This window comes from Pleurodeles waltl, chromosome 2_2 (genome assembly GCF_031143425.1).
Source record: "Pleurodeles waltl isolate 20211129_DDA chromosome 2_2, aPleWal1.hap1.20221129, whole genome shotgun sequence".
Lineage (NCBI taxonomy): Eukaryota > Metazoa > Chordata > Amphibia > Caudata > Salamandridae > Pleurodeles > Pleurodeles waltl.
The window spans coordinates 1,169,022,787-1,169,049,851 of NC_090439.1; the positions used below are offsets into that span (position 1 = coordinate 1,169,022,787).

The 27,065-nt window shown below is 49.2% G+C and overlaps 1 protein-coding gene across 1 annotated transcript in view; it reads left to right on the forward strand.

Moving 5' to 3' along the window:
- Positions 1-27,065, forward strand: part of CPSF1 (cleavage and polyadenylation specific factor 1) — a 274,839-nt gene that overhangs the window by 205,322 nt on the left and 42,452 nt on the right. The window contains exons 33-34 of the mRNA XM_069221150.1: positions 6,296-6,362; positions 6,497-6,544. Of these exons, the coding sequence (XP_069077251.1) occupies positions 6,296-6,362; positions 6,497-6,544 (115 nt within the window). The remainder of the gene's footprint in view (positions 1-6,295; positions 6,363-6,496; positions 6,545-27,065) is intronic.

The window sequence follows — 27,065 nt, forward strand, 5'->3', positions numbered from 1 at the left end:
AAAGCAGAAGAGGGATGTGAAGTGGAGGTAATGACAATAGAAGTATCAACAGAGAGGGAAGGGCAAAGGGTAAGATTCTTATAGATGATTGATATTTTTTCTTCGAAGTGGTGTGCTAACGTTTTGCATAGTTCCTGGGTGGCCTGTACAGATGAGGTGCAAGCCGTGGGCTTCAAAATTTCATCTAGAACTGTAGGAAGCTTGCATTGTGTGTGGTGAGCACCTATGGTGTTATCACCTTATACCGGGTGATAAGTTAGGAGTTGGATTTGGCATAGAAAGCAGTAGAAAATAATGAAATAGCAGAATGCAATGGAAACTCTAGGGGAAAACAAACCGTATACTAAGGAAGTGGAATGTGGGTGTCAGGCCCCCATCCAAGGAAGTGGAATCTGTAGCACCGCGCTGGAGGAACTAGGATCCCCAAAAGGTAAGTACCAGGGTTCCCCCTCAGCGACCAGAAGAGAAGAGATAAGTGCCTGTTTTTTCCCCAAACCCACGGGTAATCTTTGGAAATGGACTGTGCAAGACTGGAAGAAACAAAGGTAGATCCTGACAGAAGAGGACCTGCAAAAGAAGGGGACCAATTCTATTTGAGTTGGAGTGTCCGGTTGGGGCATGTGCCACTACCCACCCTCCTGGAGATGCAGGACCAAGTTGACGGTGGAGTCCAGGAGCCAGCACAGCACATGCAGCACAGGAGCAGAAGAAGAGTTCCAGGAATGATGCAGTCGATGTCCCACGTCGGAAGAAGAGTTGCAGTCAGTCAGTGGTGTGGAAAAAACACCAACAGGCCTTGGCAAGGGCAAGAGTTGCAGATGAAGAGTTGCATAGCTGCCAGGGACCAGGAAGGTCCCGGGCACTCAACCCAAGGAAGGGAGTCCCTGGTGACCCTCAGCAGGGAGGAGAGCCAAAAGACGAGGATGCAGCCCCCACGTGCAACTCACAGGCTGAAGGCACAGGAGTCACAGTGAGGCCCACTCAGCACACCCGGAGAGGAGTCCCATGTCGCTGGAGAGGAGGCAGGAGACTGTGCTTTGCAGGAAAGCAGTGCTTCATTTGTGCTTGTTGTTTCCGGTGCTGAGCACCAGCACTTATTTTTGAGGGCCGGCACTTAGTCTTCTGCCTCAAACATTTGCTGCGAGCAAAGGAGACTTATGGGAAAGACCGAGGAAGAGAAAAACGAAAAAGCGTCACAAAGGTAGGAAGCAGAAAGCTGCTGGAGTGAGCTGAAGGGACCAGGGAGAGGCTTTAAATGGTTTGAAGAGGCCCGAGATGGCTTCAGGATTAGGCTGCCTTAGTATTCTGTGCCGCGTGTTTAAGAGGTGAGTTTTGGGCACCGGCACGTTTTTATTTACAAATTAAGCACTGCAGGAAAGAGTGCTGGAGGCCTGGGCTACCCGGAGCCTGAAGATCCTTTGGAAGGGGAGCCAACAAGCCTTGGTAGCTGGAAGAGTTGCGGTGCTCAGGAGTACTGTCCTGCAAGGAGAGGCAAGGGCTAACCGTCTCCCAAGTTAAACAGCTGGTAGAGAGGACTGAAGGGACCACTCCAGACCACCACCACCTGTTTGCAGGATACACGTAGTTTTACAGGAGAGAAGATCCACACAGCCGGACGTTGTTGCAGTTGGTGCTTGCGGAAGTGACTCCAAGCGAGATTCCTTCTTACTTCTTGTGCAGGCAACAAACTTGTCACCCTTGGCGGGCCCACAGCCAGGGAAATGTTGCAGTTGCTGGAAGGAGCTGGAGAAACAATGTTGCAAAGCGGAGTTATTGCTGGAGTTGCAGATTGTCAATTCCTGGAGGGTCCAGTTACAGTCCAGGTGGTCAGAAGCTGAAGTAAACGATGCAGAGACGTCCTGCTGGAATCTTGCATGTTGAATCGGAGGACCCACCCTGGAGGGAGACCCTAAATAGCCCAGGAAGGGGGATTGGTCACATAGCAGGGTGACCACCTATCAGGAGGGGGCTGTGATGTCACCTGCCTGATATGGCAACTCAGATACTCCCAGGAGCTTCTGCCCACCTTGGATTCAAGATGGCAGAATCAAGTGGCCACCTGGGGGAGCTCTGGGCACCACCCCTGGGGTGGTAATGCACAGGGGAGTGGTCACTCCCCTTTCCATTGTCCAGTTTTGCATCCGAGCAGGGACCGGGGGGGTCTCTGGACTGGTGCAAACCGGTTTATGCAAGTAGGGCACCAAATGTGCCCTTCAAAGCATACCGGTGGCTTGGGGAGGCTACCCCTCCCGAGCCATGTAACACTTATTTCCAAAGGGAGAAGGTGTTGCCTCCCACTCCCAAAGGAATTCCTGGGCTTGAGATGGTCAAGCAGCAGGAGGGCAGAATCCTGTCTGTAGAGTGGCAGTGCATGCTGCCCGGGAAAACCCTGCAAACTGGTAGGAGCAAAGCTTGTGGTCCTCTAAGGAGCCCCCAGAGTGCATGGAATCATACAACCAACTCTGGGAACAGTATTGGTGTATGATTTCAACATGTTTGATACCAAACATGCCCAGGCTCAGAGTTACCATTACGTAGCTGGACATAGGTAGTGACTTAGGTCCAGTACACAGGTAAAATGGCTTCCCTGCATTCACAAAGTCCAGGAAAATGAACCTGAAGTTTGTGAGGACACCTCTGCTCATGCAGGGGTGCCCTCACACATAGATACTTGCACCCTGACATCAGGGTGACTTACAGTGACCTGGTGCAGTGACCTGTAGTGAAATGGTGCATTTCACGCAGGCTGCAATGGCAGACCTGCAGACACATTTTGCATGGGCTCCCATGGGTGGCACTTTACATGCTGCAGCCCATGGGAAACCCCTGGTGCCCCAATGCCCTGGGTACCCAGGTACCATATATTAGGGACTTACATGAGGGCATCAATATGCCAATTGTGGGGTGTTCTAGTCTGGGACAACGAAATTTCGAGAGAGAGAAAACAGTCACTGGGACCCTGGTTAGCAGAATCCCAGTGAACACAGTCAAACCCACACTGACAGAAGGCAAAAAGTGGGGGTAACCATGCTAAAAAGAGGGTACTTTCCTACAGGAACTTTAAATAGCTATTTAGATGAGGTGCCTGCATTGTCTATTCTGTTGATGAGGTATAAATAAGTTCTGGGCAGCTTTGAGTTTTGTATGATAAAAGTGTAAGACTAATTTGTACGAGGTTTTGTCGTGGAGAGATCTGGAGGAGCGCAGCCGTCTGTCGTATTTCCTACACACCGCTTTTTCTTGTTTCAGTTCTTCAGAAAACCAGGAAGAATGAGGCCTCGTGTGATTGGAGCGACTATTTTTAAAAGGGGCAATTTGATCCAAGGTCAGCAATAAAGATTCTTGAAAAATTGTAGGAGCACTAAACATGTCAGATTATTTGGAGATATTCAGGGATTTAGAAGATAGATGAGAAAAGAAGATTCTGAGACTTTTCCGAGGTCCTAATTGTTTTTATGGGAGTCTGTTTCCCTTCCAAGGTGAGCCAAAAGGTTATCATATTGATCTGACCATATAAGTGGAGAATGCGGATGTTTGTTAATAATAGATCTAAAGCGTGCCGGCAATTTGGGCTGGGCCAATGAAGAGTAAATGGGGAATACTTGGGAGAGGGGCAGCCTCATTGTTTAGGTAGATAATCTGGCATCCAGTAAGGAGAGAGGAAACCGGCTGTCACACTTTTTTCAGGGTTGTGTAGCTCCCTTGGTAGCCACACCTCTGGGTTGGGCTAGTTAGCTCCCCACGCCAAGAGAGGATCTGCCGTGCGAGAGCCAGATGCCACACTTAGCAGAAAGTGGTCATTAGGAGGGAGTGAACCTAGTAGCCCATTGTCTAATGAATCCGTCACCCGAGGGCACTTTCTAGGCATAAAAGGGCACCCCTGGCCCCCTGAAATCAGATCTCGTCTGGACTTTAAGAAGGACTGCCCTGCTTCATCCTGAAATGGGCAAATAGAGGCTGCACCGGCATGGATTGCACCTGGTGGCTAGCAAAGGAGAGGGACTGTGCCTGCTGTGTCCTGCTTGTGGAAGAGTAATCTCCAGAGCCCACTCGAAGCAACAGACTCCTGTGATCAGTTGTCTGACCTCATGTTAGCACCACAAGGCCATACCGGATGAAGAAGCCTGCAAATCGTAAAGCCACTGCTTCCTGACTCTGAGAGTTGGGTCCTAGTGTCTGGGGCTACACAAAGTTGCTCACGGGTTCTCTGAACCCAGCAGATTTGTCGGAGTCCAGCTTGGTTTCCCAGAAGGCAAGTTATTGTCAAGATAGACCACAGTGATAACGGGCGACTGTTAGCCCTGTGGCAACTAGATTTCTGCCAGGACTGAGAGACCTTGGAGGGACGGCGACCCCTGTGCCAGGACTGCCTCACCACGCCCATGAACTGAGCAGCAGCCATAGGAAGCCCCCGTCAATGGCACTGCACCTAGAGCATCCTTGAGCAGCTTCAGCATCCTGTATCCCTTGCTTCAGGACCAGCCCATAGGAATCTACAGCAAAGGAATAATAGAGCCTGGAACTCCCCGAAGACTGCCCCTACCCTCGACGTAACTGTTTCTATGAACCTTGCTGGTTCCCATTAGTCGCTTCCTGCCAGAGTTAGGTGTCTAAAGTAACTTTAAATAAGCGCATTGGCAGTTGCCAAAGGTTTCCCTTGAAAAGTTTCTGAATGTGAGATTTGTTGAATTTGCTAATGTTTGTTTGTGGCTAAGTGTAAAGTGCACATTTACTATACTATCTAAAATCTATATTGTAAGCATACCTCACCCCCATGGAGCTGGCGATACCTGCACGCTCGCGGATGATACAGATCAATTACTTTCACATGAGACATCTGTCCCCCTCATGCTCACATCGCATGCTCCCAGACACCCCCTCACTCCTCCAGATGTGCAAGATGTGGGCATGTAACAGAGAACCTAATGCCCTGTGTTGCACCCTTTCAGGGGAGCAGTGGAACAGTAGGTTTCGGGGGTCCTGGAGCACCTGATCGAACTGAACCCCAAGGTTACTGGGGCTCATGGAGGAACTGGTTGGACCGAGGGCAGACCAGACCTTCTTGGGAATGGCGTGCCTAGTAGTCAAAAGGGATATTGCTCAACTGTGGAAAAGTGCTACGGATCCCTCAATGTCAACATGGCGAGCCAGGGTTGACAGGTGCACCCGATAAGAAAAGCCGATGTATGAATTGAGGGGCTGCCCTCAGAAACATGACAAAACCTGTGGAAAGTGGCATGCATATCATGATTTGTTACTGTAAATGGAGTGGTTTCAGTGAATGCGGGGTAGTGTGCTGTTATCAGCCAATGTATTGATCTGTTATCGCTGATACGACAGACATGTGCTCGCTGTTACTGTTTTGCCAAATAAAATAAAATTGGTTATAAAATAAAAAAAATATATCGCCAGAACTCTACAGTAGATCCTTTTCATCGTGGTGTCTAAAAAAAACAGTCTATTTTTATAAACTGGTGTTGAATCGCTTGAGTTTGTCATGTATTTCTTTAGCGGGTGCAGTTTAAATGCTTTAGGCTTGTTCCTCTGTGTAAGCCTGACTGTTCAGAGCCACAGCCAGCCAGGGTTGAGCTGAGGGTTTCACTACGAAATCTGCTGCTCCTAAAGGGGTTGGTAACTGTGTTACACTGTGAGACTGCACAACCACACCTTATAGTACACCCCATTTCCTCACAGTCACTTGTTATGGTTTGGATTTGGTTTAATGTGTCTTTCCAAAATACTTGTACTGTGCTGCATGGTGATACAGTGGCCAAAGAAATTTAAAAAATGCAGGATTATCTGATAAAATGTAGACCTAACAGCAGGAAACAGAATTACAGCAGTACAGCTTCATGGCTTTGCTCTTTAAGTGTCCAAACGGCGGGGATGAATAGTTTAAATCATTTTAATAATTCATTTGGTCTCTCAAAAAAACAAAGAGTGCGCAGAACGGTCATCCCAAAATGAACCAGCCTTGGAGCAAGTTTGTTTTACGCTCCAGAATATGGCCTTGACTTACTGGGAACGTCCTGGATACTGTTTTGTGTGTGAATGATGGAACCTTTATGTTAGCGAAATGAAGACATCTGTCTATCAGTTTAAATGAATAAGTGAATTTTAACAAAACGAGATGACTGGCATTTCCGTTTGACGATCTCTGGGTGAAGCTCAGATTGTGTACGGGATGAAATGTTCTCCTGTCTGTAATTAATCGATTGGTCTGCGGGGCTGCTTGGTGTCTCGCCAAGATGTTCTTGCCCACAGCGTCCTTGACCTCCCCTCTCTCTGTCTGCAGGACGTGAAGCCGCTGGAGGTCTACAGTGTGGAGTTTATGGTCGACAACTCGCAGCTGGGCTTTTTAGGTGAGTGACAAGCAGGCGACTGAGCTGCAGCATGCCCTGTGGACACCACTGTCCACCCCGCTTGGGCACAGCCTTCTGTAAGGAGCCGTGGGTCCGGTGCCCCTTCACTAATGCCTGCTCTCTCTTCTTCTCAGTGTCGGACCGGGACCGAAACCTCATCGTGTACATGTACTTACCACAAGGTGAGAGCACTGCTGGGTGGGATTCTCATTCTCTCATGGAGTGGGAGGTGGATATGTTGTACATATTTTTGAAAGTGAGCTCCTGGTTATGGCCACCAGGAGTTTTGTTAAACTATACAAATGAGCTGTGTCTATGAAAGAATTTTAAAATGTACTCATCAGATTGAAATGGGCATTGTGAACTCCCAAGACGTACAAGAAGCTTGCGTTCTACAGGTCGCTCCATGCAAGGTCTAGGAGAACCGAGCCTCTCCTGATGGATGGCAGGGAAGGGTACATCAACCCACCCTTTTCCATTGATGGAGCGCGAAATGTACATCAACCCAGCTGTTATCCTGATTGATGGCAGGGAAGTGGGCATCAACCCAGCCTCCTCTAGGGATGGAGTGCGAAATGTACATCGACCCAGCTTTTCTCTTAATTGATGGCAGGTAAGTCGGCATCAGCCCAGCCTCTTCTAGTGTAAGAGCAGGAAATGGGCTTCACCCCAGCTGTTTTCCTAGTGATGGAACGGGAAATAGGCATTAACCTAGTTGTTTTCGTAGTGATAGAAGGGGAAGTGTGCATCAACCCTGCCTATTATTCTAGCCATGTATGAGAAAGTGTGCATAAACCAAGCCTAAGCCGCTAGTGATAGAAGGGGAAGTGTGCATCAACCAACCTAATTTCATAGTAATGGGCTGAGAAGTGAATATTAATACAGCCTATCTCAGATCTTTACCTGTTGTAAAAGCATGCAGACCAGACCGCGCACTGCGGCAACCTCACTGGAGCAACCCCTTGCTGCTGTTCACAGTCTCTGTTCTGGGTAAATGTAGCATGACAACCGCTGACTGACCCGTTCAAGGTGTATTCATTTCTTTTGATAAGTTTTCATGATTGAATTCTCCCTTGCCAGGCTGGGGGCCTGTAAGGAAATGCCTCCTTGGCATGGTTACCCCCTGACTTTTTGCCTTTGCTGATGCTATGTTTTGAATTGAAAGTGTGCTGAGGCCTGCTAACCAGACCCCAGCACCAGTGTTCTTTCCCTAACCTGTACTTTTGTTTCCACAATTGGCACACCCTGGCATCCAGGTAAGTCCCTTGTAACTGGTACCCCTGGTACCAAGGGCCCTGATGCCAGGAAAGGTCTTTAAGGGCTGCAGCATGTCTTATGCCACCCTGGAGACCCCTCACTCAGCACAGACACACTGCTTGCCAGCTTGTGTGTGCTGGTGAGAACAAAACGAGTAAGTCAACATGGCACTCCCCTCAGGGTGCCATGCCAGCCTCTCACTGCCTATGCAAGTATAGATAAGTCACCCCTCTAGCAGGCCTTACAGCCCTAAAGCAGGGTGCACTATACCATAGGTGAGGGCACCAGTGCATGAGCACTATGCCCCTACAGTGTCTAAGCAAAACCTTAGACATTGTAAGTGCAGGGTAGCCATAAGAGTATTTGGTCTGGGAGTCTGTTTTACACGAACTCCACAGCACCATAATGGCTACACTGAAAACTGGGAAGTTTGGTATCAGACTTCTCAGCACAATAAATGCACACTGATGCCAGTGTACATTTTATTGTAAAATACACCACAGAGGGCACCTTAGAGGTGCCCCCTGAAACCTTAACCGACTATCTGTGTAGGCTGACTGGTTCCAGCAGCCTGCCACAACCGAGACATGTTGCTGGCCCCACGGGGAGAGTGCCTTTGTCACTCTGAGGCCAGTAACAAAGCCTGCACTGGGTGGAGATGCTAACACCTCCCCCAGGCAGGAGCTGTCACACCTGGCGGTGAGCCTCAAAGGCTCACCCCTTTGTGCCAGCACTACAGGACACTCCAGCTAGTGTGCCCGCCCCCTCCGGCCACGGCCCCCACTTTTGGCGGCAAGGCCGGAGAAAATAATGAGAAAAACAAGGAGTCACTGACCAGTCAGGACAGCCCCTAAGGTGTCCTGAGCTGAAGTGACTCTCACTTTTAGAAATCCTCCATCTTGCAGATGGAGGATTCCCCAATAGGATTAGGGATGTGACCCCCTCCCCTTGGGAGGAGGCACAAAGAGGGTGTACCCACCCTCAGGGCTAGTAGCCATTGGCTACTAATCCCCCAGACCTAAACATGCCCTTAAATTTAGTATTTAAGGGCTCCCCTGAACCTAAGAATTTAGATTCCTGAAACTACAAGAAGAAGAGGACTGCTGAGCTGAAAAACCCCTGCAGAGGAAGAACAGAAGACACCAACTGCTTTGGCCCCAGACTTACCGGCCTGTCTCCTGCCTTCCAAAGAAACCTGCTCCAGCGACGCTTTCCAAGGGACCAGTGACCTCTGAGGACTGCCCGGCTTCAAGAAAGACAAGAAACTCCCAAGGACAGCGGCACTGCTCCAAAAGAACTGCAACTTTGTTTCAAGGAGCAGATTTAAAGACCCCTGCAACTCCCCGCAAGAAGCGTGAGACTTGCAACACTGCACCCGGCGACCCCGACTCGACTGGTGGAGAACCAACACCTCAGGGAGGACCCTCCGGCGACTCCGAGAACGTGAGTAACCAAAGTTGTCCCCCCTGAGCCCCCACAGCGACGCCTGCAGAGAGAATCCCGAGGCTCCCCCTGACCGCGACTGCCTGAACTCCATTTCCCGACGGCTGGAAAAGACCCTGCACCCGCAGCCCCCAGCACCTAAAGGAACGGAACTCCTGTGCAGGAGTGACCCCCAGGAGGCCCTCTCCCTTGCCCAGGTGGTGGCTACCCCGAGGAGCCCCCCCCTTGCCTGCATCGCTGAAGAGACCCCTTGGTCTCTCATAGGAAACCATTGAAAACCCGACGCGTGTTTGCACACTGCACCCGGCCGCCCCCGCGCTGCTGAGGGTGTACTTTTTGTGCTGACTTGTGTCCCCCCCGGTGCCCTACAAAACCCCCCTGGTCTGCCCTCCGAAGACGCGGGTACTTACCTGCTGGCAGACTGGAACCGGAGCACCCCCCTTCTCTCCATTGAAGCCTATGTGTTTTGGGCACCTCTTTGACCTCTGCACCTGACCGGCCCTGAGCTGCTGGTGTGGTGACTTTGGGGTTGCTCTGAACCCCCAACGGTGGGCTACCTTGGACCAAGAACTGAAACCTGTAAGTGACTTACTTACCTGTGAAACCTAACAATACTTTACCTCCCCCAGGAACTGTGAAAATTGCACTGTGTCCACTTTTAACACAGCTTATTGTGTTTTATGTAAAAAGTATACATGCTAATGTAATGATTCAAAGTTCCTAAAGTACTTACCTGCAATACCTTTCCAATGAGATATTACATGTAGAATTTGAACCCGTGGTTCTTAAAATAAACTAAGAAAAGATATTTTTCTATAACAAAACCTATTGGCTGGATTTGTCTCTGAGTGTGTGTTCCTCATTTATTGCCTGTGTGTATGTACAACAAATGCTTAACACTACTCCTTTGATAAGCCTACTGCTCGACCACACTACCACAAAATAGAGCATTAGTATTATCTCTTTTTGCCACTATCTTACCTCTAAGGGGAACCCTTGGACTCTGTGCATGCTATTCCTTACTTTGAAATAGCACATACAGAGCCAACTTCCTACATTGGTGGATCAGCGGTGGGGTACAAGACTTTGCATTTGCTGGACTACTCAGCCAATACCTGATCACACGACAAATTCCAAAAATTGTCATTAGAAATAGATTTTTGCAATTTGAAATTTTTCTAAATTCTTTAAAGTCCTGCTAGGGCCTTGTGTTAGTCCCTGTTAGCATTTCTTTTACAGTTTAAAAGTTTGGTAAAAGTTTGAATTAGATTCTAGAACTAGTTTTAGTTTCTTAAAAAGTATTCCAACTTTTAGAAGCATAATGTCTAGCACAGATGTGAATGTGGTGGAACTCGACACCACACCTTACCTCCATCTACAGATGAGAGAGCTAAGGTCACTCTGTAAACTAAAGAAAATAGCAATGGGCTCCAGACCTTCCAAACTACAGCTCCAGGAGCTGTTGGCAGAGTTTGAAAGAGCCAACCCCTCTTAGGATGGCAACACAGAGGATGAGTATAGTGACTTGGAGGGTGATTCCCCCTCACCAGTCCTATCTAGGGAGAACAGGGCCTCTCAAGCCCTGACTCCACAAATAATAGTCAGAGATGCTGGTTCCCTCACAGGAGGGACCAACAACTCTGAAATCACTGAGGATAACTCCAGTGAAGAGGACATCCAGTTAGCCAGGATGGCCAAAAGATTGGCTTTGGAAAGACAGATCCTAGCCATAGAAAGGGAAAGACAAGAGATGGGCCTAGGACCCATCAATGGTGGCAGCAACATAAATAGGGTCAGAGATTCTCCTGACATGTTGAAAATCCCTAAAGGGATTGTAACTAAATATGAAGATGGTGATGACATCACCAAATGGTTCACAGCTTTTGAGAGGGCTTGTGTAACCAGAAAAGTGAACAAATCTCACTGGGGTGCTCTCCTTTGGGAAATGTTCCCAGGAAAGTGTAGGGATAGACTCCTCACACTCTCTGGAAAAGATGCAGAATCTTATGACCTCATGAAGGGTACCCTGATTGAGGGCTTTGGATTCTCCACTGAGGAGTATAGGATTAGATTCAGGGGGGCTCAAAAATCCTCGAGCCAGACCTGGGTTGACTTTGTAGACTACTCAGTAAAAACACTAGATGGTTGGATTCAAGGCAGTGGTGTAAGTGATTATGATGGGCTGTACAATTTATTTGTGAAAGAACACCTGTTAAGTAATTGTTTCAATGATAAACTGCATCAGCATCTGGTGGACCTAGGACCAATTTCTCCCCAAGAATTGGGAAAGAAGGCGGACCATTGGGTCAAGACCAGGGTGTCCAAAACTTCCACAGGGGGTGACCAAAAGAAAGGGGTCACAAAACCTCCCCAGGGGAAAGGTGGTGAGACAGCCAAAAACAAAAATAGTAAAGAGTCTTCTACAGGCCCCCAAAAACCTGCACAGGAGGGTGGGCCCAGAGCCTCTTCACAAAACAATTCTGGGTACAAGGGTAAAAACTTTGATCCCAAAAAGGCCTGGTGTCGTAGCTGTAGTCAGTCTGGACACCACACTGGAGACAAGGCCTGTCCCAAGAAAAATATCACTTCTAACTCCACTCCAGCTAACACTGGAATGGCTAGTCTCCAAGTGGGATCAACAGTGTGCCCAGAGCAAATCAGGTGTCACACTGAAGCTACATTAGTCTCTGAGGGTGGGGGGGATTTAGCCACACTGGCTGCCTGGCCCCCTAACATGCAAAAATACAGGCAGCAGCTCTTAATTAATGGGACAAGTGTGGAGGGCCTGAGGGATACAGGTGCCAGTGTCACTATGGTGACAGAGAAACTGGTTTCCCCTGGCCAATACCTGGCTGGACAAACTTATCCAGTCACCAACGCTGACAATCAAACTAAAGTACATCCCATGGCAATGGTAACTTTAGAGTGGGGAGGGGTCAATGGCCTGAAACAGGTGGTGGTCTCCACAAATATCCCAGTAGACTGTTTGCTTGGAAATGACCTGGAGTCCTCTGCATGGGCTGAGGTAGAACTGAAAACCCATGCAGCCATGCTGGGTATCCCTGAACTAGTGTGTGTCAAGACAAGGGCACAGTGCAAGGCACAGGGTGAAAAAGTAGAGCTGGAGTTTGGAAGAAAGGCCCAGCCTACCAAGAGAAAAGGAAAGTCAGCTGGGAAACCAGCTGCAACACAAGAAAAAGAGAACCTCTCTTCTCAGGAAGAAGTTCTGCCCTCTGAGGGAACTGAGCCTATGGAGCTGGAACCTTATCAGGTTGAGCTGTTGGGCCCAGGGGGACCCTCAAGGGAAGAGTTGTGTAAGGGACAAGAAACCTGTCCCTCTCTTGAAGGCCTTAGGCAACAAGCTGCTGAAGAGTCCAAAGGCAAGAAAAATGGAACACATAGGGTCTATTGGGAAGATGGACTCATGTACACTGAGGCAAGAGATCCCAAACCTGGTGCCACTAGGAGAGTGGTGGTGCCTCAGGGTTTCAGAGAGTTTATTCTGACCTTAGCCCTTGATATTCCCCTTGCTGGGCATTTGGGACAAACCAAGACGTGGGAGAGGTTAGTCAACCACTTCTACTGGCCCAATATGTCCCAGAAGGTTAAGGAGTTTTGCCTCTCCTGCCCCACCTGTCAAGCCAGTGGTAAGACAGGTGGGCATCCAAAGGCCCCCCTCATTCCACTCCCAGTGGTGGGGGTCCCCTTTGAAAGAGTGGGTGTGGACATAGTTGGTCCACTAGAACCTCCCACAGCCTCAGGAAATATGTACATCCTAGTAGTAGTGGATCATGCTACTAGGTATCCTGAAGCTATTCCCCTTAGGTCGACTACTGCCCCTGCAGTAGCCAAGGCCCTCATTGGTATCTTTACCAGAGTGGGCTTCCCTAAGGAGGTGGTGTCTGACAGAGGTACCAACTTCATGTCAGCATACCTAAAACACATGTGGAATGAGTGTGGAGTGACTTATAAATTCACTACACCATACCATCCACAAACTAATGGCCTTGTTGAGAGATTCAACAAGACATTAAAGGGCATGATCATGGGGCTCCCAGAAAAACTCAAAAGGAGATGGGATGTCCTCCTGCCATGTCTGCTTTTCGCTTACAGAGAGGTGCCTCAGAAGGGAGTAGGGTTCTCACCCTTTGAACTTCTGTTTGGCCACCCTGTAAGGGGACCACTTGCTCTTGTTAAAGAAGGCTGGGAGAGACCTCTTCATGAGCCTAAACAAGACATAGTGGACTATGTACTTGGCCTTCGCTCAAGAATGGCAGAGTACATGGAAAAGGCAAGCAAAAACCTTGAGGCCAGCCAACAGCTCCAGAAGTTTTGGTATGACCAAAAGGCTGCAATGGTTGAATTCCAACCAGGGCAGAAGGTTTGGGTTTTGGAGCCTGTGGCTCCCAGGGCACTTCAGGACAGATGGAGTGGCCCTTACCCAATCCTGGAAAAGAAGAGTCAGGTCACCTACCTGGTGGACCTAGGCACAAGCAGGAGCCCCAAGAGGGTGATCCATGTAAACCGCCTAAAACTCTTCCATGATAGGGCTGATGTAAATCTGTTGATGGTAACAGATGAGGACCAGGAAGCTGAGAGTGAACCTCTCCCTGATCTCCTCTCATCAAACCCTAAAGATGGCTCAGTGGATGGAGTGATCTATTCAGACACCCTCTCTGGCCAACAGCAATCTGACTGTAGGAAGGTCCTACAACAGTTTGCTGAACTCTTTTCCCTAACCCCTGGTCAGACACACCTGTGTACCCATGATGTGGACACAGGATACAGCATGCCTGTCAAAAACAAAATATTTAGACAGTCTGATCAAGTTAAGGAAAGCATCAAGGTGGAAGTCCACAAGATGCTGGAGTTGGGAGTAATTGAGCACTCTGACAGCCCCTGGGCTAGCACAGTGGTCTTAGTACCCAAACCTCACACCAAAGATGGAAAGAGAGAAATTAGGTTTTGTGTGGACTACAGAGGTCTTAATTCTGTCACCAAGACAGATGCCCATCCCATACCTAGAGCTGACGAGCTGATTGACAAATTAGGTGCTGCCAAATTCTTAAGTACCTTTGACTTAACAGCAGGGTACTGGCAAATCAAAATGGCACCTGGAGCAAAAGAGAAAACAGCATTCTCCACACCTGATGGGCATTATCAGTTTACTGTTATGCCCTTTGGTTTAAAGAATGTCCCTGCCACCTTCCAAAGGTTGGTGAATCAAGTCCTTGCTGGGTTGGAGTCCTTTAGTGCAGCTTATCTTGATGATATTGCTGTCTTCAGCTCCAACTGGCAGGATCACCTGGTCCACCTGAAGAAGGTTTTGAAGGCTCTGCAATCAGCAGGCCTCTCTATCAAGGCATCCAAATGCCAGATAGGGCAGGGAACTGTGGTTTACTTGGGACACCTTGTAGGTGGAGGCCAAGTTCAGCCACTCCAGCCTAAGATCCAGACTATTCTGGACTGGGTAGCTCCAAAAACCCAGACTCAAGTCAGGGCATTCCTTGGCTTGACTGGGTACTATAGGAGGTTTGTGAAGGGATATGGATCCATTGTGACAGCCCTCACAGAATTGACCTCCAAGAAAATGCCCAAGAAAGTAAACTGGACTGTAGAATGCCAACAGGCCTTTGACACCCTGAAACAAGCTATGTGCACAGCACCAGTTCTAAAAGCTCCAGATTACTCCAAGCAATTCATTGTGCAAACAGATGCCTCTGAACATGGGATAGGGGCAGTTTTGTCCCAAACAAATGATGATGGCCTTGACCAGCCTGTTGCTTTCATTAGCAGGAGGTTACTCCCCAGGGAGCAGCATTGGAGTGCCATTGAGAGGGAGGCCTTTGCTGTGGTTTGGTCCCTGAAGAAGCTGAGACCATACCTCTTTGGTACTCACTTCCTAGTTCAAACTGACCACAGACCTCTCAGACGGCTGATGCAAGTGAAAGGTGAAAATCCAAAACTGTTGAGGTGGTCCATCTCCCTACAGGGAATGGACTTTATAGTAGAACACAGACCTGGGACTGCCCATGCCAATGCAGATGGCCTTTCCAGGTTCTTCCACTTAGAAAATGAAGACTCTCTTGGGAAAGGTTAGTCTCATCCTCTTTCGTTTGTGTGGGGGGGGTTGTGTAAGGAAATGCCTCCTTGGCATGGTTACCCCCTGACTTTTTGCCTTTGCTGATGCTATGTTTTGAATTGAAAGTGTGCTGAGGCCTGCTAACCAGGCCCCAGCACCAGTGTTCTTTCCCTAACCTGTACTTTTGTATCCACAATTGGCACCCCCTGGCATCCAGATAAGTCCCTTGTAAGTGGTACCCCTGGTACCAAGGGCCCTGATGCCAAGGAAGGTCTCTAAGGGCTGCAGCATGTCTTATGCCACCCTGGAGACCCCTCACTCAGCACAGACACACTGCTTGCCAGCTTGTGTGTGCTGGTGAGAACAAAACGAGTAAGTCAACATGGCACTCCCCTCAGGGTGCCATGCCAGCCTCTCACTGCCTATGCAAGTATAGATAAGTCACCCCTCTAGCAGGCCTTACAGCCCTAAAGCAGGGTGCACTATACCATAGGTGAGGGCACCAGTGCATGAGCACTATGCCCCTACAGTGTCTAAGCAAAACCTTAGACATTGTAAGTGCAGGGTAGCCATAAGAGTATATGGTCTGGGAGTCTGTTTTACACGAACTCCACAGCACCATAATGGCTACACTCAAAACTGGGAAGTTTGGTATCAAACTTCTCAGCACAATAAATGCACACTGATGCCAGTGTACATTTTATTGTAAAATACACCACAGAGGGCACCTTAGAGGTGCCCCCTGAAACCTTAACCGACTATCTGTGTAGGCTGACTGGTTCCAGCAGCCTGCCACAACCGAGACATGTTGCTGGCCCCATGGGGAGAGTGCCTTTGTCACTCTGAGGCCAGTAACAAAGCCTGCACTGGGTGGAGATGCTAACACCTCCCCCAGGCAGGAGCTGTCACACCTGGCGGTAAGCCTCAAAGGCTCACCCCTTTGTGCCAGCACCGCAGGACACTCCAGCTAGTGGAGTTGCCCGCCCCCTCCGGCCACGGCCCCCACTTTTGGCGGCAAGGCCGGAGAAAATAATGAGAAAAACAAGGAGGAGTCACTGACCAGTCAGGACAGCCCCTAAGGTGTCCTGAGCTGAAGTGACTCTAACTTTTAGAAATCCTCCATCTTGCAGATGGAGGATTCCCCAATAGGATTAGGGATGTGACCCCCTCCCCTTGGGAGGAGGCACAAAGAGGGTGTACCCACCCTCAGGGCTAGTAGCCATTGGCTACTAATCCCCCAGACCTAAACACGCCCTTAAATTTAGTATTTAAGGGCTCCCCTGAACCTAAGAATTTAGATTCCTGAAACTACAAGAAGAAGAGGACTGCTGAGCTGAAAAACCCCTGCAGAGGAAGAACAGAAGACACCAACTGCTTTGGCCCCCGACTTACCGGCCTGTCTCCTGCCTTCCAAAGAAACCTGCTCCAGCAACGCTTTCCAAGGGACCAGCGACCTCTGAACCCTCTGAGGACTGCCCGGCTTCAAGAAAGACAAGAAACTCCCGAGGACAGCGGCACTGCTCCAAAAGAACTGCAACTTTGTTTCAAGGAGCAGATTTAAAGACCCCTGCAACTCCCCGCAAGAAGCGTGAGACTTGCAACATTGCACCCGGCGACCCCGACTCGACTGGTGGAGAACCAACACCTCAGGGAGGACCCTCCGGCGACTCCGAGACCGTGAGTAACCAAAGTTGTCCCCCCTGAGCCCCCACAGCGACGCCTGCAGAGGGAATCCCGAGGCTCCCCCTGACCGCGACTGCCTGAACTCCATTTCCCGACGGCTGGAAAAGCCCCTGCACCCGCAGCCCTCCAGCACCTAAAGGAACGGAACTCCTGTGCAGGAGTGACCCCCAGGAGGCCCTCTCCCTTGCCCAGGTGGTGGCTACCCTGAGGTGCCCCCCCCTTGCCTGCCTGCATCGCTGAAGAGACCCCTTGGTCTCTCATAGGAAACCATTGAAAACCCGACGTGTGTTTGCACACTGCACCCGGCCGCCCCCGCGCTGCTGAGGGTGTACTTTTCGTGCTGACTTGTGTCCCCCCCGGTGCCCTACAAAACCCCCCTGGTCTGCCCTCCGAAGACGCGGGTACTTACCTGCTGACAGACTGGAACCGGGGCACCCCCCTTCTCTCCATTGAAGCCTATGTGTTTTGGGCACCTCTTTGACCTCTGCACCTGACCGGCCCTGAGCTGCTGGTGTGGTGACTTTGGGGTAGCTCTGAACCCCCAACGGTGGGCTACCTTGAACCAAGAACTGAAACCTGTAAGTGACTTACTTACCTGTGAAACCTAACAGTTCGATGGCATGTGTAGCTGCAGATACACATGTTGTGCATAGCCCGCCATCTGGTGTTGGGTCGGAGTGTTACAAGTTGTTTTTCTTCGAAGAAGTCTTTCGAGTCACGAGACCGAGGGACTCCTCCTCCTTTGCTTCCATTGCGCATGGGCGTCGACTCCATCTTCGATTGTTTTCTTTCCGCCATCGGGTTCGGACGTGTTCCTTTTCGCTCCGGGTTTCGGAACGGAAAGATAGTTTAAAAATCGGAAAATTACGTCGGTATTGTTGCGTTCGGGATCGGGTTAGATAGAATCGACACCGAATCGAATCGTGAAGAGCTCCGGTAGCCCTTCGGGGTAATTTCGATCCCCCGTCGGGGCCTGGTCGGCCCTACCGCGTGTAACATCGAGGCTGATGGAACGGACCCCGTTCCGATTCTGTCCTAAATGCCACAACAAATACCCATATACAGACCAACATTTGGTTTGTAACGTGTGCCTGTCGCCCGAGCACAAGGAAGAAACTTGTGAGGCCTGTCGTGCGTTTCGATCCTGAAAAACGCTCCGTGACCGGCGAGCCAGAAGATTACAGATGGCGTCCACGCCGACAGGACACCGAGAGTTCGAGGAACAAGGAGAAGAAGAGGAAGCCTTCTCTATCCATGAATCGGACTCAGAGGAATTCGACGTCCACGAAACAGTGAGTAAGACGTCGAAGCCAGCACACAAGAAAACAGACAAGGCCCAGGGGACGCCACTGCCAACAGGCCATGGCTCAACCCATAAAGTCGGTGACCGCCCATTGGCACCGAAAAAGGCCGAACTAGTGCCGAGATCGGCCGACTCGGGTCGAGACACGGGCACACAGCAATCTCGGGACCGAGAAAGTGCTGCCGACAAAGATCGACGCCGAGACAGCGGAGCCGAAGCTGCTCGACGCAGAGACAGCGGCACCGAGGAGGATCGACGCCGAGAAGTTTCGACTCCAAAAAAGAGAAAAGTCGCCTCGGAGCCGAAAACGAGTAAGGACATAGTTTCGGTGCCGAAACGACCGGCAACCGAGCCAACTACCAGCTCCTATTCAGAGGAGCAATCACTGTCCTCTCAATTGCGCAAACATAGATTCGAGGAAGAGATACAATCCACTGAAGTGGACCACACTCAAAAGCGGATCTTCATACAGAGTGGAACAGGGAAGATCAGCACCCTTCCCCCTATTAGGAGAAAAAGGAGACTTGAGTTCCAAACACAGGAACAAGCACCACAAACAAAGGTGGTGAAGAAGGTAACTCCGCCACCCTCTCCTCCACCTGTAACTCACATATCACCGGCACAGACTCCGTCACACTCACCGGCTCACACCACCATGAGCCAATATGACCAGGACGCTTGGGACCTATACGACGCCCCAGTGTCAGACAACAGTCCGGAGGCGTATCCTACCAAGCCCTCACCACCAGAGGACAGCACAGCGTATTCATAGGTGGTAGCTAGGGCAGCAGAGTTCCATAACGTGTCGCTACACTCGGAACCTGTCGAGGATGACTTCCTTTTCAACACCCTCTCCTCCACTCATAGCACCTACCAGAGCCTGCCTATGCTCCCGGGAATGCTAAGGCACGCAAAGCAAATCTTCAAAGAGCCTGTCAAGAGTAGAGCAATAACACCAAGGGTGGAAAAGAAATATAAAGCACCGCCCACAGACCCTGCTTTCATCACCTCACAACTGCCACCAGATTCAGTTGTAGTAGGGGCAGCTCGCAAGAGAGCCAACTCTCACACGTCAGGCGATGCACCACCCCTGGATAAAGAAAGCCGCAAGTTCGACGCAGCCGGAAAAAGGGTTGCAGTACAAGCTGCAAACCAGTGGCGCATCGCTAACTCTCAAGCGCTCCTAGCGCGATATGACAGAGCCCATTGGGACGAGATGCAGCACCTCATCGAGCATCTATCCAAAGATTTACAAAAAAGGGCGAAACAGGTGGTTGAGGAGGGACAAAACATCTCCAATAACCAAATACGCTCCTCTATGGATGCAGCGGACACAGCTGCAAGAACAATTAACACAGCAGTAACCATAAGAAGGCACGCGTGGGTACGAACATCTGGCTTTAAACCGGAGATACAGCAAGCGGTGCTCAATATGCCATTCAATGAGCAACAATTGTTCGGACCTGAAGTGGACACAGCAATTGAGAAGCTAAAAAAGGACACTGACACTGCCAAGGCCATGGGCGCACTCTATTCCCCGCAGGGCAGAGGCACTTTCGGCACCTTCCGCAAGACAACCTTCAGAGGGGGGTTTCGGGGTCAGGCCACACAAGCCAGTATCTCACATTCAACACCGTCTACCTACCAGGGACAGTACCAAAGGGGAGGCTTTCGGGGCCAGTACAGAGGAGGACAATTCCCTAGAAACAGGGGAAAATTTCAAAGCCCAAAAACACCTGCAAGCAAACAGTGACTCACATGTCACTCATCCCCTCCACACAACACCAGTGGGGGGAAGAATAAGTCAGTATTACCAATCTTGGGAGGAAATAACAACAGACACTTGGGTCTTAGCAATTATCCAACATGGTTATTGCATAGAATTTCTCAAAATCCCTCCAAACATACCACCAAAAGCACAGAATATATCAAAACAGCATTCCGACCTTCTGGAAATAGAAGTTCAAGCATTACTGCAAAAGAACGCAATAGAACTGGTACCAGGTACACAAATAAACACAGGAGTTTACTCACTGTATTTTCTAATACCAAAAAAGGACAAAACACTGAGACCAATCCTAGACCTCAGAACACTAAACACCTACATCAAATCAGAACACTTTCACATGGTCACGCTACAAGAAGTGTTACCATTGCTAAAGCAACAAGACTACATGACAACCTTAGATCTCAAAGACGCGTATTTCCACATACCAGTACATCCCTCGCACAGGAAATACCTAAGGTTCGTATTCAAAGGAATACATTACCAATTCAAAGTATTGCCGTTCGGTATAACAACCGCACCAAGAGTCTTTACAAAATGCCTGGCAGTAGTAGCTGCACACATCAGAAGGCAGCAAATACACGTATTCCCGTATCTAGACGATTGGCTAATCAAGACCAACTCACTGACAAAGTGTTCACACCACACAGATCAGGTCATACAAACCCTCGACAAACTCGGTTTCTCCGTCAACTATGCAAAATCACACATTCTGCCGTGCAAAGTACAGCAATACCTAGGAGCAACAATAGACACAACAAGGGGAATAGCCACTCCAAGTCCACAAAGGATTCAAAATTTCCTAAAAGTTATACAAACCATGTATCCAACACAAATAATACAAGCAAAGATGATATTACAACTCCTAGGCATGATGTCCTCATGCATAGCCATTGTCCCGAACGCAAGACTGCACATGAGGCCCTTACAACAGTGCCTAGCATCACAATGGTCACAAGCACAGGGTCACCTTCTAGATCTGGTGTTGATAGACCGCCAAACATACATCTCGCTTCTATGGTGGAACAGTATAAATTTAAACAAAGGGCGGCCTTTCCAAGACCCAGTGCCTCAATACGTGATAACAACAGATGCTTCCATGACAGGGTGGGGAGCATTCCTCAATCAACACAGCATCCAAGGACAATGGGACGTACATCAAACAAAGCTGCATATAAATCACCTCGAACTGCTAGCAGTTTTCCTAGCATTAAAAGCATTCCAACCCATCATAACCCACAAGTACATTCTTGTCAAAACAGACAACATGACAACAATGTATTATCTAAACAAACAGGGGGGACACACTCGACACAGCTGTGCCTTCTGGCACAAAAAATATGGCAATGGGCAATTCACAACCACATTCGCCTAATAGCACAGTTTATTCCAGGGATCCAGAATCAACTTGCAGACAATCTCTCTCGAGATCACCAACAGGTCCACAAATGTGAAATTCACCCCCAAATTCTAAACACTTACTTCAAACTTTGGGGAACACCTCAAATAGACTTATTTGCAACAAAGGAGAACGCAAAATGCCAAAACTTCGCATCCAGATACCCACACAGGCAGTCTCAAGGCAATGCCCTATGGATGAACTGGTCAGGGATATTTGCGTACGCTTTTCCCCCTCTCCCTCTCCTTCCATATCTAGTAAACAAATTGAGTCAAAACAAACTCAAACTCATACTGATAGCACCAACATGGGCAAGGCAACCTTGGTACACAACACTGCTAGACATATCAGTAGTACCCCACGTCAAGTTGCCCAACAGGCCAGATCTGTTAACACAACACAAACACCAGATCAGGCATCCAAACCCAGCATCGCTGAATCTAGCAATCTGGCTCCTGAAATCCTAGAATTCGGACACTTAAACCTCACCCAAGAATGTATGGAAGTCATAAAGCAAGCTAGAAGACCATCCACTAGACACTGCTATGCAAGCAAATGGAAAAGGTTTGTTTGCTACTGCCATCATAATCAAATTCAACCATTACACGCATCTCCAAAGGATGTAGTGGGTTACTTACTACACTTACAAAAATCGAACCTGGCCCTCTCTTCCATTAAAATACACCTCGCAGCAATATCTGCATACCTGCAGATTACCCATTCAACTTCACTATTTAGGATACCTGTCATTAAAGCATTTATGGAAGGCCTCAAAAGAATAATACCACCAAGGACACCACCCGTTCCTTTATGGAACCTCAACATCGTCTTAACAAGACTCATGGGTCCACCTTTTGAACCCATGCATTCTTGCGAAATACAATTCCTAACCTGGAAAGTTTCATTTCTCATCGCCATCACATCTCTAAGAAGAGTAAGTGAAATTCAGGCGTTTACAATACAAGAACCTTTTATCCAAATACACAAAAATAAGGTAGTCCTAAGAACCAATCCTAAATTTCTACCAAAGGTTATTTCACCGTTCCACCTAAATCAAACGGTAGAACTACCAGTGTTCTTCCCACAGCCAGACTCGGTAGCTGAAAGGGCACTACATACATTAGACATCAGAAGAGCACTAATGTACTACATTGACAGAACAAAAGACATCAGAAAAACTAAACAACTGTTTATTGCATTCCAAAAACCTCATACAGGAAACCCAATATCAAAACAGGGTATAGCCAGATGGATAGTTAAGTGCATCCAAATCTGCTACCTTAAAGCAAAAAGGGAGCTGCCTATTATACCAAGGGCACACTCAACCCGAAAGAAAGGCGCTAGCATGGCCTTCCTAGGGAATATTCCAATGCACAAGATATGTAAGGCAGCCACATGGTCTACGCCTCACACATTTACTAAGCACTACTGTGTAGACGTGCTGTCCGCACAACAAGCCACAGTAGGTCAAGCCGTACTAAGAACTTTATTTCAGACTACTTCCACTCCTACAGGCTGAGCCACCGCTTTTGGGGAGATAACTGCTTACTAGTCTATGCACAACATGTGTATCTGCAGCTACACATGCCATCGAACTGAAAATGTCACTTACCCAGTGTACATCTGTTCGTGGCATTAGTCGCTGCAGATTCACATGTGCCCACCCACCTCCCCGGGAGCCTGTAACCGTTTGGAAGTTATCTTCAACTTTGTACATTTGTAAATATATTATTTAAACCTTAATTGGTACATACTTATTCACTCCATTGCATGGGCACTATTACTAACACACACAACTCCTACCTCACCCTCTGCGGGGAAAACAATTGAAGATGGAGTCAACGCCCATGCGCAATGGAAGCAAAGGAGGAGGAGTCCCTCGGTCTCGTGACTCGAAAGACTTCTTCGAAGAAAAACAACTTGTAACACTCCGACCCAACACCAGATGGCGGGCTATGCACAACATGTGAATCTGCAGCGACTAATGCCACGAACAGATGTACACTGGGTAAGTGACATTTTCAATACTTTACCTCCCCCAGGAACTGTGAAAATTGCACTAAGTGTCCACTTTTAAAACAGCTTATTGTGTTTTATGTAAAAAGTATACATGCTAATGTAATGATTCAAAGTTCCTAAAGTACTTACCTGCAATACCTTTCCAATGAGTTATTACATGTAGAATTTGAACCTGTGGTTCTTAAAATAAACTAAGAAAATATATTTTTCTATAACAAAACCTATTGGCTGGATTTGTCTCTGAGTGTGTGTTCCTCATTTATTGCCTGTGTGTACAACAAATGCTTAACACTACTCCTTTGATAAGCCTACTGCTCGACCACACTACCACAAAATAGAGCATTAGTATTATCTCTTTTTGCCACTATCTTACCTCTAAGGGGAACCCTTGGACTTGTGCATGCTATTCCTTACTTTGAAATAGCACATACAGAGCCAACTTCCTACAGGGCCCTTGGAATTAGGTATTAACCTAGCAGTGTATATAGACTCCAAATGACACTGAAAAAGGCTGTGGACTATGTGCTGCCTGTCCACCTCGTTTTGTCACTCAAGCTCTAGCCAATGAGGTGACAGGACCTAGAGATCTGTCTCACCCAGAGCTTGACCTGCCAGATTCTACCACCTTCCTAATGTTAGGGACTCCTCTGGACCGCTGCAACCAGCCTTTTCAACTGAAGGTTTTTAAGGAAAATGCAGTATTCGTTGTCTGTCTGTCGATTCACTTTTTCTTTAAAAAGTCCCTGCTGCACTTCTACTTCATTTTTTGGGGGGTGGGGGGTCGGTGGGAGATTAGGGGTGGGTGGGGGTGTGAGAGAATAAGCATTCTCGAAATAGATCATGTCTGAGATCATTTTCAGGGAAATTTGGATGGAAGGTTGACATGTTTGATGAACCAATCAATCAGGGATTTGTAGAGCGCAGCTATTCACCCGTGAGGGTCTCAAGGCATTGGAGGGGGGAGGCTAAGGATCAGTCAAAGAGCCAGGTCTTGAGGTCCTTCCTGAACCGAGACCGGGTGGAAGACTGTCTGAGGTGGATGGGGAGGGTGTTCCAGGTCTTGGTGGCGATGTGGGAGAAGGATCTTCCCAGGCTGTGGTTTTCCAGGTGCGGGGAACCTTGGCAAGGGCCTAGTCGGTGGAGCGGAGTTGTCTGGCGGGAGTGTAGAAGGAGGAGAGTCTGTGGTTGAGGTAGGCTGGCCCGGTGTCATGTAACACCTTGTAGGCGTGGATCAGGAGCTTGAAGGTGGTTCTCTTGTCTATAGGCAGCCAGTGTAGGTCTCTTAGGAGGGAGGAGGTGTGGCTGTGTCGTGGAGCGTTCTTGATGAAATGGGCAGAGGTGTTCTGGATGCGTTGTAGTCTTCGCTGGGTATTGGTGGTGGAGAGTGTTGCCGTAGTTGAGGCGGCTGCTGACAAGGGCCTCGGTGACTGTCCTGGCTTCGGTGGGAATCTCTTTGGAGTTCTTTCGAAGCATGTGCAGGGTGTGGAAGCAACCCAATGAGACGTCGCTCATCTGTCGGTCTATTGAAAGCGATGAGTCTAAGATGATGCCTAGGTTGCGGGCGTGTCCGGTGGGGGCGTTTCCGAGGGCGGAGGGGCACCACAACTTGTTCCAGGTGGAGGGTGTGGAGCTGAGGATGAGGACTTCTGTTTTGTACAAGTTAAGTTTGAGGCAACTATCTTTCATCCAGGCGACGAATGCTTTCATTCCTTTTTTTGTAGCGATGGTCGGGTTGTTGAGGGAGATGACGTGGAGTGTGTGGCTTCTGATGATGGTGGCTAGTGGGGTCATGTAGAGGTTGAAGAGTGTGGTGGGGGGGAACGCTACAGCTGATTTTGGTGGCTTCTGAGAGAAGGGGAGGGGAGTCGGACCCTCTGTGTTCTGCTGTTGAGGAACGAGGAGAGCCATTGCAGTGCTGAATCTTGAATGCTGGCATTGTGGAGGCTAGTAAGTAGTGTGTCGTGTGAGACTGTGTTGAAGGCGGCAGAAAGGTCCAGGAGGATGAGGGCGACGTTCTTGCCTTGGTCGAGGAGGGTGCTGATGTCTGTGGCGGCGAGGAGGGTGGTGTCGATGCTATGGTTGCTTCTGAATCCTGACTCGGAGGAGTCCAGGATGTTGTTGGTTTCCAGGAAGGCGGTGAGTTGTTTGTTGACTGCCTTCTCAATTACTTTGGCCGGAAAGGGGAGCAGGGAGATGGGCAAATAGTTCTTGAGGTCTGTCGGGTCAGCAGTGGGTTTCTTCAGTAGAGGTTTGATCTCAGTGTGTTGCCAACTCTCTGGGAAGGAGGCCGTCTCGAAGGAGCGGTTGATGGCGTGCCAGAGTTTGGGTGCAATGATGTTGCTGGCTTTGTGGAAGATATGGTGAGGACAGGGGTCGGTGGAAGCTCCTGAGTGGATGGTTGCCATGATGTCGCAGGTCTCTGTATCAGTGATGTTGTTCCAGCAGAGGAGGGTGGGGGGGTATGGTGACACACCAGTTGACGGGCTGGTGGTGAGAGTGTTGGGGGTGCCCTGGGTGGTGAAGCTGTTATAGATTTCTGCGATCTTGCGTTGGAAGTAGTTGGTGAGGTTTTTTTTTTTTTTTTAGAGTTCTTGTGACGGGGGGATGTCGTCGGAGTTGGGGTTGGTGATCTCTTTGACGGTGAAAAGTTGCTTGCTGTTGTGGGTGTTTTTATTGATGCGTTGTTGCTGGGCGAGTCTTTTGGTGGTCCTTTTGAGCTGGTGGTGATGTTTGACAGGGTTTTTAAAGGTTTCGTGATTTGCGAGGGTCTTGTCGGTGTGCCACTTTCTCTCTAGACGTCTGCAGACCAGTTTTGATTCTTTGAGTGCGGCGGTGTACCAGTTTGCATTCTTGGCTGTGCTTCTGTAGTGGGGCATCTTGAGGGGGGCGAGGGTGCTAGCTCAGTCGGTGATCCATTCATGGAGGTTGTGTGTGGCAGTGTTGGCGCCATCGTCAGCTTGTGGGGGTGTTTTGTTGAGGCTGGCGGTGAGCTGGGCTTCAGTGACCTTTTTCAAATTCCTGCGTGGAAGTTGGACACTGTGGAGTCGACAGAGGGGTTTGTTGAAGGTGAAATGAATGCAGTGGTGGTCAGTCCATTGGAGTTCGGTGGTGTGGCTGATGGAGACATGGTTGCTGGCAGAGAAAATGGTGACGAGTGAGTGAGTGAGTGAGTGAGTAGTGATGAGTTGCTTGAGTCCGAGGTGGGCGATGTTTTCGATCAGGGTGGTGGAATTGTTGTTGTTTGGGTTTTCCAGGTGGAAGTTTAGGTCCCCCAGTAGGATGTAGTCCTTAGACACAAGAGCGTGGGTGGAGGCTAGGTCGGCGATGGTATCGCAGAAAGGGGGGGCGGGGCCCAGCAGCCTGCAGATGAGGGTGCCCCGCAGAGTGGTGTTAGGGTTGGTTCTAATCTGGTTTGGTTCTAATCTGGAAGTGGAGGAGTTCCATGTTGGTAGCGGAGTCTTCGGTGCTGGTGGATAGGCATAAGGGACTCTTTGTGGACAATGTTGATGCCTCCACTGGGGCGTTTCATGCTGTCTCTGCGGATGATCTTGTAGCTGTCTTGGATGGTGATGTCTAGAGCCGAGGAGGGGTTGTATCCTGGGCTGAGTGCAATGAGTGCTGCTGGTGTGTAGCGGTGGTGGGTGAGAGGTCCAGGGGTCCTGGCTCTGGTTGCGGATGGGCGCAGACTGGGGCGAGGAGACAGAGAGAGGCGGACGGGCGCAGACTGGGAC